The sequence below is a fragment of the Prionailurus viverrinus genome, chromosome X (assembly GCF_022837055.1).
Source record: "Prionailurus viverrinus isolate Anna chromosome X, UM_Priviv_1.0, whole genome shotgun sequence".
NCBI classification, from domain to species: domain Eukaryota; kingdom Metazoa; phylum Chordata; class Mammalia; order Carnivora; family Felidae; genus Prionailurus; species Prionailurus viverrinus.
This window is the reverse complement of record NC_062579.1, coordinates 82,054,174-82,067,543: the sequence shown is the minus strand read 5'-3', so window position 1 is coordinate 82,067,543 and position 13,370 is coordinate 82,054,174. Positions and strand designations below refer to the sequence as shown.

The 13,370-nt window shown below is 45.2% G+C and overlaps 1 protein-coding gene and 1 long non-coding RNA gene across 2 annotated transcripts; one reads left to right on the top strand and one right to left on the bottom strand.

Moving 5' to 3' along the window:
• Positions 1 to 1,917: 1,917 nt before the first annotated feature.
• LOC125157501 (uncharacterized) lies at positions 1,918 to 4,528 on the bottom strand. The gene is made up of 3 exons (XR_007148986.1): positions 4,470 to 4,528; positions 3,453 to 4,124; positions 1,918 to 2,861 (listed from the first exon to the last, which is right to left on the bottom strand). It is a non-coding gene; the product is annotated as an uncharacterized LOC125157501 (long non-coding RNA).
• A 497-nt stretch (positions 4,529 to 5,025) lies between these two features.
• IRS4 (insulin receptor substrate 4) lies at positions 5,026 to 8,760 on the top strand. Its single transcript, XM_047843033.1, has one exon. The coding sequence runs from the start codon at positions 5,026 to 5,028 to the stop codon at positions 8,758 to 8,760; it is 3,735 nt and encodes a 1,244-aa protein (XP_047698989.1).
• Positions 8,761 to 13,370: the final 4,610 nt, after the last annotated feature.

The window sequence follows — 13,370 nt, the reverse complement described above, 5'->3', positions numbered from 1 at the left end:
AATTACTCTACTGAAGAGTAAGAGGAAACAAAAGCAGCAAACAGACCTGTTCTGTGTGCAGCAGTTAGGCATTTGATGGTTGTTTGCTCCGGCAGAGGTTCTGAGTAGCACAGAAGTAAAGAAGCTGAGACCAAAGCCATCATCTGCAAGCAGTGGCCGCAGCCACAAATCACAGGGCAGCTCTTATCCCTGCATAGTGTAGAAAGCATCATTCATTGTGCATGATTTCATTTATGTCCAAACACAGAGACAGCAATCATCATCACTAGCACCCATTTTTAATAGCAAGAGCAGCACATTTTTATCAACATACACGTTAGCTCACAAAGACTATAGAGTTAATACTTAAAAATTTATACACTGGGCAAAAATAACAGTGCTTTTATACTGGTTACTTTTTCCTCTTAGGCTTCATTCTCTTGAACAATGTCCACATTTAAGGCAAAAGTTTAATTTTTAAGCCAAGTAAATCCACATTTCTATTATCCATTTTGATTTTAGCACAAGTAGAGTTTAGAATAGTGATGATCATTTATGTGAAGGAAAAGCCTGATGAGTTTTTATTACCAGTGACTGCCCAATTCAGTCAAACAACTGCTTTCTTAAAACGGGATTCACAGGAAATTTCTTCTAAAGGCAAAGCCCATTAAAGGCATATTTCTTCGTTAGAAACTGTTTTAAAGGCACTGTGGCTGTGTTTATCCATTTACCTTAGCATCTAGGTGTAAAATACCAGCTGAAATGCTTGTGTTTCCCCCTCCTCAGCTAAACTGGCAAACAAGACTACTGGAGGTTTTATTACATCTTATTCTGTTGTTTTAAATATCTGTATTTGAGACTCTTGGTTCAGAGTCCAGCCTTCACAGAAATCATACCTGGAAATGGAAAACAATTTCTTTCTGGGGTAACTTGTCATAAATATAAAAAGAAAAAGAAAAAGAAAAAAATATATAAGAGGCAGGAATCTAGAACCAAAGAAAAGCAGAGCATTAAAGTGACCATCTGGTGAGTTCAAACCAAATGCAAAGTCTCTACTTTTTGCGTGAACCATCTAGATGTCTGTACCACCCCTCTGCTTTATTTTGCCTATGGAAACCTGACCTAAACTAAACAACTATCCTATATCATTAAGTTGTCCAGGAAGATGAAAGTTTAAATACATGTCAGACAAGCTGCAGCATCTGGTACAATTCAGTAATGATGGTCTCCCCTAGAGAGCTTCAATGTTGGAACAACTTTTAGAAGTGAGGATATCTGGTAGACCTGTGTAAAGAAAATAATGTTCTTCTAGCCACACTTTTCTCCCTGTTCACAAGTACTATTATGTGCCCCATCTTCTCTCACTGTAGGAAACTTACAAAGTAAAATCCCTCTCTGCAATATCTTATGATATCTGTAACTCCATTTTGATACAGCCAATAATACACTTTGGATACAAATGATCAGAATTGTTCATCTTTCACTGTAATTGTTTAAACATTCTTTTCATACTTTTTTCTTGATACATTGATTCTTAGTCCTAGGGGTTTTCCCCAGAGTGGAGATTAATGCATTATAAAGTATCCTTTAAGAGTACTACATAAAATGTAACAAGTTTAGATGCTCTCTTATAGTCTGTTGATAGGAGAACAAACTTAGTTGTCTCTTTAAAAGACCATATAAGCTTAGATACAGCAGATCTTTTAAAAGAAGAAATGATCATGGTGATATTTGTGTGTGTCAATTGCTCCCTTCTAAACTGCACTAGAAACCTCACTGTACAAGTTCACACACCTCTCAAAATAGAATAGAATCAAGTTTGAATGCACTTTTTTTCATTAATAGACTGGGGGAAAAACTTGCAACAAATATGATAAAGTTTTAATATCTTTATTATATAAGCAAGTTGCACACAATAAGGAAAAAATACTGAGAATCCAAGAGATAAAGCAAAGGGCACTTTACAGAAGATAATCTATTGTTAGCAAAGATATATAAAAGTTTTTTTTATATTACTAGTAAACAAAAATGCAAATTAAAGAACAGTCGAATACCATTTCACCCATCTTATCAGTGATTTTTTAAAAAAATAAGAATGTCCAATTGTGCCAAACTGTATGGTGACATGGTAAACTGATATATTATTTTTGAAAAATAATGCATAGTGTGTTCATTCATTTCACCCAGTAATTCTACTCCTTGGTTTCCACCCCAGGGGACTAATTGTAAACATTAAAAAAAAAAAAAAGCTGTAGGAACAAGATGATCGTTGCAGCATTATTTATAATATTACAAAATAGAAACAATATAAATGGCTCGAAGCAGAGGAACTATTAAGTACATTAATACACAGCTCCCTAGAATACTCTGCAGCATTTTAAATGATGTTTAGGCTGATCCATAACAATACAGGAAACTGTTACTATCCAATGTTAAGGGAAAAGAACAAGATACAAAATTATATACGTTATAAGCCTACTACTCTGTGACAAAAATCTATAAGGACATGAGGATTTAAAAATCTAGTATTTCCACTATTTTCTAAATTTGATTCAGGATGTCATTTCATGTGTTTCAATACATTTTTAAAGCGCCATGTTTTTCTCACAGTACTTTCAAATGCACTGCCTTATTTTCAGAACACTTCTATCAAAAGCAAAACTCTATGCTTGGAAAAGTTATGAAACATCATAATACCTACCATAAAAGTCTCAAATCATTTTATTCATCGTCATTTTGGTTGTAAGTGTGGGGAATCGTCTACATGTCTGAGCAGACAGCTGAAACATGTAGGGAGCAGCTCCAGAGTCAGGACTCTCTGATCATCCACACTCATTCTGTCTCTGAGAGCCCGTTTCAGAAACCACGGCTGTTCCGAGCACCTGTGAATATGCTGTGCTTATAAACCGGCGGCAGCAGAGGGAAGGTTAAGGTTTCTAATATTTTGGACACAGCCAAAACCAATTTATTTTTTCCCCAAGTGGGAGCATCGAAAAGTAGCCCTTCATCTAAATATGTTTATTATGCTTCTAACAGAGAACAAATTCTTAAGAGGGCAGAGATGTGGCTTATTTTTATGATGTATACATTGCCTGGTTTACTGTTAGATTTTATAAATGAATACCGTTTTGCAGCATCCACCCTAAGGCAAAAGTGAACCCACATTCCATTCTTTCAGATAGAAATATGGTTTACTGTTAGATTTTATAAATGAATACCCTTTTGCAGCATCCACCCTAAGGCAAAGGTGAACCCACATTCCATTCTTTCAGATAGAAATACCGTAGGTCTCCCCTATTTTTGCTCCCAAATCCCTCTTTGCAATTGCGGTCACTCCTTTGACATTTTAATGTAATATTGACTCATCTCTACACTTAGTAAGCTGCAATACTAGTAAAAGACAAATTGAGAGAGAGGAGGTGGGGGAGGGCAGGGCCAGAGGGAAGAGAGAGACTTGAAGAGGTTGAACTTACACTCCAGCAGTTTCTCCAGAAACAAGGGAGGCAGTAGTTCTTATTTTTGTAGCCTCAAATTGTAGACTGAAATTCAGCAAAAATCTTTTCTTGACGCGAGGGATGTGAACTATATTCTAGGATATGTATTCGGTGTGATCCTTTGTTCTAGGTACAAGCTTTTCTTTTTCTAAAGTTTTTCAGTCTCGCTCAAGGAAAGGGAAACAATATTATTCTGAAATTCCCTTAGAGGCGCCTTTCGATCCATCTCTCACGGGAAAATATCATGACAGCTCAATGCTGGCGTATTTCAGTGAGAATCGAGTCCGAGTTTTTTGTTTTGTTTTGTTTTTTGTTTCAACATGGCTGTATACTTTGCAGGCCCCCAAATTCGTGCTTTCACGGACATCGCTCACTAATCAAAAAGCCAGAAACCGCATCTTTAGCCAACCTGCGTTTCGTGGACTAGAAATGCGCTCTGATTAAAGATCGTGTTCGTTTTAAAGGCGTAGCAGTTACTGGGTGCCTTAGAGTCGCGGGCTTTTGTCAAGGCTGAGGCCAGCTCGGAAGCGCCTGCAAGCGCGGTAGGAGGCAGGTCTGAGGGCACTGGTCGTTAACACGTTTCCAGGGGGTGCCCACACTTTCTCCCGAGACGCTCAGCTCCCGGCGCGCGGCAGCAGCGAGTGGACCCGACTGTGACAGAAATAGAGAATTTCTGTGAGGGCTGGGGGAAGAAACAGAGGGAGCCTGGCTCGGTCCCTGGGTCTCGGAGGCTCAGGGATTTGCACGAGTTTGATCACTGCCATTAGCAGCTACTCGCGGAGGGTTGTTTACCGCCTGCGTGCGCCACAACCAGACTGCGGAGCCCACTCTGGTATTCAAGCCCCGCCCCCCTCACCCCTCAGTTCCCCTCCTGCCCCCCAAACTAATTAATTCACACCGCCTCCCTGCCGGACACTCCCATTGGCTCCTATCCCGTCCAATGAGAACCTTGCAACAGTTTCACCTGGCTCCCGCTTCCCAAATAAACAAACAAACCGTCCCGCCGCCTGGCCAGCTCTCCTCCGCTGAGCGTCCCGGGACGGCTGTGCTCCGCCTCCGCCACACCCCTCGCCCCCTCCAGCCAATCGAGCCCGGGCTGTGGCGCCCCCGCCCGGCCCCGGCCGCGGGCCGCTCTCTCCTCCGCCCGTCCCGCCTTCTCCCGCCCCCTCGTGCCTTCGTGGACTCCTGGTTAGGACCAGCGTGGCCAGCGAGCCCCGCCTCCTCCCGTCGGTCCTCCCGAGGCCCACAGGCCTGGAGATTCACCGAGTATCTAGGCCGGGGAGGAGGTGGCCCCGCCTCTCGGTCCCGGCGCCCCCCTCCCCTGTACACCTTTGCTGGCGCAGCTCGTGCCCCTCCGCTGCGCGGGTAGCTGGAGCCGCAGCGGCCGCCGCGTGAGGCGGTGGTCACGTGTTGTTTGCCCGCCGCCGCGCGCTTTGAGTGGAGTGGGCGGGGGCGGGGCCGAAGCGGGAGGGGGCTGGGGCGGGCGGTCGGGCTAGACGGCCTCTTCCCCCAACCCTCCCCCGCGCTCACCTTAAAACCATCGTGCATCACCATGGCGAGTTGCTCCTTCGCTCGCGACCAGGCGACAAGGAGGCTGAGAGCTGCAGCAGCGGCAACAGCGGCAGCGCTAGCTGCGGTGGCGACCACCCCGCTTCTTTCCTCGGGCACCCCGACCGCACTCATTGGGACCGGGTCGTCTTGTCCGGGAGCCATGTGGCTCTCCACGGCCACTGGCTCCCGGTCAGACTCCGAGTCAGATGAGGAGGACCTCCCCGTCGGGGACGAAGTCTGCAAACGCGGCTACCTGCGGAAGCAGAAGCATGGACACAGGCGCTACTTCGTGCTCAAACTCGAGACCGCGGACGCCCCAGCTCGGCTGGAATACTACGAAAATGCCAGGAAGTTCCGGCACAGTGTCCGCGCCGCGGCGGCTGCAGCGGCGGCGGCCGCCTCCGGCGCCACGGTCCCCGCGCTCATCCCACCGCGGCGCGTGATCACCCTGTACCAGTGCTTCTCGGTGAGCCAGCGGGCCGACGCAAGGTACCGACACCTCATCGCCCTCTTTACCCAGGACGAGTACTTCGCGATGGTGGCCGAGAACGAGTCGGAGCAAGAGAGCTGGTACTTGCTGCTCAGCCGCCTCATCCTCGAGAGCAAGCGCCGCCGCTGCGGCACGCCCGGCGCGCAGCCGGATGGAGAGCCGGCCGCGCTGGCGGCTGCAGCGGCGGCGGAGCCACCCTTCTACAAAGATGTGTGGCAGGTAATAGTCAAACCCAGGGGGCTGGGGCACAGAAAAGAGCTGAGCGGCGTGTTCCGGCTCTGTCTTACCGACGAGGAGGTTGTCTTTGTGAGGTTGAACACCGAAGTGGCCAGCGTGGTCGTCCAGCTCCTGAGCATCCGTCGCTGCGGGCACTCAGAGCAGTATTTCTTCTTGGAAGTCGGTAGGTCCACCGTCATCGGTCCGGGGGAACTCTGGATGCAGGTCGATGACTGCGTGGTGGCCCAAAACATGCACGAGCTGTTTCTGGAGAAGATGAGAGCCCTGTGTGCAGACGAATACAGAGCCCGCTGCCGCAGCTACAGCATCAGCATCGGCGCCCACCTGTTAACCCTGCTGTCCGCTAGGAGGCACCTGGACACGCTCCCGCTGGAACCCAGTGGCTGGCTGAGAAGGTCCCGCTTTGAGCAGTTTTGCCACCTCAGGGCCATTGGTGACGGGGAAGACGAGATGCTCCTCACCAGGCGCTACATAACACCCAGCGAGCCCGTGCCCCCCTCCAGGCGAGGAAGACTGCACCTGCCCAGAGCGCGCAGGTCCAGGAGAGCGATTTCAGTGCCAGCCAGCTTTTTTCGCCCAACACCCAGTCCAGTGCGTGTCCCGCATCCTGTAGAAGCCCCCAACCACAGAGCTTGCCTGTCCTCTGAAGCATCTCGCCCTGGCAACTCTGGGGAAAAAGACAGTCCTCAGGGCAAAGAGGATCAGGAAGGAACCGAAGGTGACTACATGCCCATGAACAACTGGGGCTCAGGAAATGGCCAGGGTTCTGGAGGTGGCCAGGGCTCAAGTGGCCAAGGCTCCAGTAGCCAGAGTTCAGGAGGAAGCCAGTGCTCGGGTGGAGGGCAGGGATCCAGACGTGGCCAGGGCTCAAGTGGTGGCCAGGGCTCAAGCGGTGGCCAGGGGGCAGGAGGAAACCAGCGTTCAGGAGATGGCCACGGCACTGCGGGTGGGCACGGTTCAGGCAGTGGCCAGGGAGCCAGTGGTGGACATGGCTCGGGCAGTGGGCAGGGATCTGGAGATGGTCATGGCTCAGGTGGTGGCAAGAACTCTGGAGGGGGCAAAGGCCCAGGAGGTGGGAAGACCCCCGAAGGCAGTGGTGAACGTGGAAAATCTCTGAAGAAAAGATCCTACTTTGGCAAATTAACTCAAAGCAAGCAGCAGCAAATGCCACCACCTCCACCTCCACCCCCTCCACCTGGAGCAACTGGTGGTAAAGGGAAGTCTGGGGGAAGGTTCCGACTCTACTTTTGTGCCGACAGAGGAGCCACAAAAGAACGCAAAGAAGCCAAAGAAGTCAAAGAGGCAGAGACCCCAGAAGGTGCAGCTCGGGGGCCCCACAGAGCCAGAGCTTTTGATGAAGACGAAGATGACCCATATGTGCCAATGAGGCCAGGGGTGGCTGCCCCTCTGGCAAGCTCCAGCGATTATATGCCGATGGCTCCTCAAAACTTCTCTGCTTCAAAACGCCACTCTCGATCACCTTTTGAAGATTCAAGAGGGTACATGATGATGTTTCCCAGAGTGAGCCCACCACCTGCCCCAAGTCCTCCAAAAGAGCCTGATCCTGATAAGGATGACGAGGCAAAGGACAATGACAGTGACAGTGACTATATGTTTATGGCTCCCGGAGCCGGTGCAATTCCAAAAAACCCCCCAAACCCTCAGGGTGGTTCTTCCTCTAAAAGTTGGAGCTCTTACTTTTCTCTGCCAAATCCCTTTCAGGGCTCCCCATTGGGACAGAGTGACCACAGTGAGTATGTACCAATGTTACCTGGAAAATTCCTGGGGAAGGGCCTAGACAAAGAATCCTCATCTAACAGGGGCCCCAAAGACGCAGTTTCAAAGCCTTCAGTTGAGGGGTCATTCTCAAAGCCTGGAGATAACAGCCCCTCCAAGAACAAGGCTAAGAGACCTAACCGCCTTTCTTTTATTACAAAAGGAAATAAAATCAAGCCCAAATCACAAAAACCCACACGTGAACAGAGAGAAGCTGACAGCTCTGGTGACTACGTCAACATTGACTTCACTAAGAGAGATACTAATATGCCAGCCCCCTTTATTCAAGGACTGCCAGGTTCGTGGAGTATCATTGCTGGCCCCAGACCATCAGCCTTTTCTAATTATGTGAATGTTGAGTTCAGAGTGCCATTTCCGAACCCAGCACACAGCCTCTCGAATCTATTAAGAGCTTTTCCAGGTGCCAACCCCCTCTTTCTGGAAGGTGCTAGGTGGCCATTTGTGCCTCTTCCTCCCAGTGCTACAGGTGGTAATGCTAATGAGGAAGAGGGTGACTACATTGAAGTGATTTTCAATCCAGCAATGACACCAGCCGTGCCTTTTGCTGACAGTGCCATTCGCTATGATGCTGAAACAGGTCGAATCTATGTGGTCGACCCATTTTCTGAGTGCTGTATGGACATTTCTCTTTCCCCCAGCCGCTGCTCTGAACCACCACCTGTGGCTAGGCTGCTGCAGGAAGACGGGCTGGAGCGCAGACGCCCGCAGAGCCATTCGCAAAGTTTCTTTGCCTCCGCTAGAGCTGCTGTCTCGGCTTTCCCCACCGACAGCCTTGAGAGAGACCTCTCCGCCTCCTTAGCCTCCGTAGCTGCGCCAGCCTTAGCCGTGAGCCGGGCTTTGGCCGCCGCCTCCGCCCTCGCCGCGGCCCCGGGCATCGGTGCGGCCGCCAGAGGCTTGGAGGCCGCCGCTGGACTTGACTCCGCCTCCGTCCGCCGGTTCCAACCTGTTGCTAGCGCTGCTGCCGCCGAAGCGGTAAGGGGGGCCCCAGACGTTGCCCGTGGCTCGAACCCGAGGGCCCCAAACCCAGATGCAGACCTGGCCCGAGATGAGAACGGGGCTGCAGCGGCCGCCCCCCCACCGCCACCACCCCGCCGCCGGGTGCCGATTCCCCGGGAGCGAGAGGATTCCGACGACGACGACGACACATACGTGAGAATGGACTTTGCCAGACCGGACAACAAGAAGTTCGACTCTCCCCACAGAGGTTGGTAACTTTAGAATTCATTTCCCCACGTTAATGGTTATTGCCTAATGAATCGATGTCTACGGTGTTAGGAAAAAGGGAGTTAATATTTCATTAACTGGTGCCTACTTAGCAGGAGAAGTAGAATGCAGTTTTCAGTATTCGTGCAGTGCCTTGTGATCTTTGGAAAAACTTTTAAGTTTTGATCCAATCATACATTTCTTTATTTGGAAAAGAATCGATTGTCATTTAAACATGGGTTCCATCCTTTTAGGAGTAATTAAAAGCTTAAGGATATATATAGCATGAGGATGCTTTCAAAATCCTTCCCTAACAATGATTTTTTGCAAACAGGATACCATAAATTGGATCCCATCAACTCATTTTCAAATCAACAAGTAAAAGCTACTTTTCTACAAATGCCCGTATTTGATTACAAGTTTAATAAGAGCACAGAATATTCAGCAGTGATAATCGACTGTGACATTTGGGGGAAGGAGACCGTTTCCTTTGAAAGTCACTTAAAATCAGTCATTGTTACTTTTTAAAAGCAGTCATTGTTACTAAGCTAGTTTGCTGTGATTTACCAACAAAGTTAAATCTCCATTGTTAGCATAAATGTCTGGAGGGAACAAAACAGAAGTAATCTGAAACAAGTGATTAAAAGAAGACAGTATTTGGCTCTGGAATGTGTTTTTGTGTTGATTTGTTTTGTTTTTACACAGGATACATTGCCAACAACCTTGAGTGTTCCTTTCTTGTCACTCGTAGTGACAGGCAAGCCACCTTCGCTGTGCCTCATTTTCTTCATATAACTCCCCCAAAAGAGGGATTTGTGACAACTTGATAATGGGTATGAATATTGTTTGAAAGGTTTAAAAAGCACGGAAAACATCTAATTGGTATGTCTTCTGGGAAATCCAGTAAAGCAACATAATAAGGCTGGAGGAAGACCTGACCCCAGGGGCAGCCTACCCTGGAACAGTGGAAGTTTCTTAAAGGGTTACTTTTCCAAGGAAGAAATAAGGAAGAGTAGGAGCTGTCACATTTGAGAAGCAGACCTTGAGTAATCTCATGTGTACATTATGCAATGTTGTTATCAGCGTGTTTAGACTCACGCTCAAGAAATGATTTCGGAAGATGATGTCTCCATAGCCTGTGCCTTTCCTCTTCAGTAGAATGTGCTTCTTTTCCAGTGAAGGGAAGAGATGCACCCCAGCAGTTTCCATTCCAGTAGCTAGTTTAGTGAAGATTTTTGCTTTGCTTGCTTTGTGGAATTCTTTTGTGATTGGATCTCTGCCCACTGTGCTTGATCAGGCAGAACAAGTTGGGGACTGATCACAACAGTCACCTAACAAGCTCCCTGTTTAGTGCAGGTGTAACCCCTCCCCTTTCTTCCCCTGCTTTGGAAAACTTGCCGTTCAAAAACTCACATTTGTGGCATGGACATATTAAACAGCAATCATTAAAACGACAAAAGGATGCTTTGGCTTGCCAAAGGATTCAGTTCAGATCTCCTTTAAATTGTGACCCCCGCCTCCCAACACACACACACACACACACACACACACACACACACACGTGCGCGCGCGCGGTACCTGCTACTACCAGACCCATGCATTTAAAATAGAGAATTCTATTTCCAAGAATTTAATCCATAACCAGCTTTTCAGGAACAGGTCTATTTTATTCATCTGGTCTATTTTATTACATCTGGAAATTGGTCTCAAGCTATGGCTTGAACCTCGCTGCTGAAGTTACTGTTTGTGGTGTTAATGTAGATGTGCCTAGCTGCCTGTTTCCCTGTGGTTCTTTGGCTGGACAACTTTTCATAGAGGTTTGTCTATACTTTTCAATACTCTTTGTTTAACCAAAGGTTACAATTAGTGAAAACTTGTTCCTGAAATAAACCCTGACTTCCCAAGGATTATCTAGATCCAATTGTCATCATTTTAAGTTAAGTTATTGATTTATAAATAGCTTCAAATGACTTTCTAGCTGTTTTGGAGATTTGCTATTCTCTAAATGTATTGTCCATTGAAGAAATTCCTGACTTTATTGAGTGACTACAGAGAGGAGACTGCATCTTGCAGGGAGGAGGGTGCTTAGGTTAAAAAAAGAGAATGAATGTGGAAGCATTGGGGACTTTAAAGCAGTTTACAAATATAGTTTTATTTTCTGATTGGATTAACACTGAAGTGAAGTTTCAGCTGTTTAAACTGATGATTTAGTTTCTTGCAAAAGTAAATTGGTCCTGAGAGTGATTCGGCACATAAGTTGCTGGGATGGATATATATATATATATATTAAAGGAAAGACATATAGAGAGAAAGTATTGCAGGAAACAACTTTTGTTACCATTTTAATGTAAATTGATATGGTAGAATGTTGTCTGTGAAGTGGTAAGAACAGTGTGGATAATTCTGATAGGTTTTTTTTTTTTTACTATAAAGCTATAGACTAATTTTCACCCATTTTTTATCTCTCTCCACCATCGTATCTACATTAAATATATGTGTGTATATGTATCATATATATGCATCATGTTAGAAGAGAAAAAATCTTCTTTCACAAAGGAACAAAGTCATAGTCTTTATTAGGAGTTATGTATCTCAAAGGGTAATTTTAATTTATGGCAAGTGCTTAGAGCAGTGCCTGGCACATAGGAAGTGTTGTACATGAATTATTATATAACTAATATCATTGTTGTCATTGCTGTTACACTGTTATTATTACCTTTAGAGGCACAAAGCTAAATTAAAGTTGTCTGTCCTCAAATCCCAATTTTCAGTTAGTCTTTACTTTCATTTAAAATGGTTTACATGGTTGTTCAGGGCTGGGATCCTTACATTTTGGGTCTGTTTATAACAAAATGAAGTGAGACTATAAAGCTGTGTGACACCTTTGTTCATGTAACACAAAATTAATATATAATCTCATTTACCCATAGTTACATTGCATATAAGTAGGTGTGTTAAAGCCATCCATTCAAGACAATTAGAAACACGCAGAAAAATAACCTGGGTTTGACTTTTTTTATAAATTAAATAATTTTTAAAGGGCAGAGAGTCTTCACATTTTAAACACATGGGCTATCAGCATTAGCATTTGGGAGGAGAATGTAGTTTCTTATTTGGTTTAGTCTGACTCTTGACTCATACATGCATTTTTGCCTCTTCTCCTGTATCTGAGGTATAATTCATAGTTTGAAATGACTTAAGGTGAAAAACTCAGATTTTTCCATTCCAGAGATAGGAGGAATAAGGACAGCGCTAGAAGGGGCAATAGAATTGATCAGCCAAATTAGTAATGTTATGATAGCACTTGTTACTAGAAAGCAAAAAGAAAGAAAAAATCCATAGTAACTACCTTTTGAAATGTTATACACTGTTATTAGCATGAAGGAAGGGTAAGCTTCTTTTCAGTGTACTACTGCCAAATCCTCTTGCTCTAAATTATAGGTGCTGAAAGCAAATTCCTTTTGTTGTATTGGAGTTATTTATTATAAATTACTAGAATAAAATCTTCAGGATAGCGGAGATTTTCAGTCACCATTGGAAGGTCACTTATTTTAGACAACATCTACCCCTACCCCCTGAAAAAAAAAATTGGACAGTCATTTGGAGTAGAGGTGTTTGACCTATAACAATTAAAGAGGACCTCATTCAATTAAAGTTCACTAAAGTTGTTGGCAGTCATTACGCATTTACATTCATTCTAACAGTGATGCTCCCAGGGTAAAAATTTCGGCCACTAGCAAAACATCTTTAAACAAGGACTAGGACTTTAATTGAGCACAACAGAATATCACACGTGCCTAAAAACACAAACAAGACCTCTTGCTTCCCTTTCCTCTCCCAGATCACCAAACATGAACCAAGATACTTCAGAGTCATTGGCAGGCAGCTGTTTGGGGAACAAACTCGGGCTTCCTTAGAATGACACAAAAATCTTCACATTGGATTAGATAAGAGTGACCAGTATAAAGGAGAAATAAATACTGCATGTGAGTTAAAAAGGGCTGTTGTTAAATTGTCAACTTGCTGGCTGAGGGAATGTTTAACAGTTGCATATGGCCTTATAATTTGCAAAACTCATTCACATTCATTATTTTACTGGGGGACAGTAGGTACTGGAACTGAAGCTGCTGTTAAGAATTTTCCCATGGTCAAAGAGGTAAGTGACAGAGCTGAAAACCAAACCCATGCATCTGATTTCAAGTCCCTTTCATCATATGTCCAATCTGTTCTTTTCCTATTGATGAAAGATCATTATATAGATACACTAGACTGGTTATCAAATAAATAAGACATCAGAGAGACTGTATTTCTGGATTCATAGTGTAACATACAACCTTGTGAACATGTTTTCCTTCCTTGGACCAATTTGAAAGATTAAATATCAAGAAAAATGAGAAAAAAAACATCATTATATAGGCAAGGATTGAAAAAAATACAAGTTTTCTTGAATTTGATAGTAGGAATTTTGGGGGAAGTAATTCATTTAGAGTGTTACAGCTGTGAACCATCTGCCAGAGCTTGGGTAATTTTCATTACGTTGAACCGTTTGTCATGGCTTTTAGAATAAAAGACTTTGACCTGTACTGGAATTGCATCTTTAAATCTGGTTTGGGGAGGCG

Excerpts from the sequence above, each read along its gene's own strand:
- IRS4 (XM_047843033.1), top strand. The coding sequence starts at position 5,026 with ATGGCGAGTTGCTCCTTCGCTCGCGACCAGGCGACAAGGAGGCTGAGA.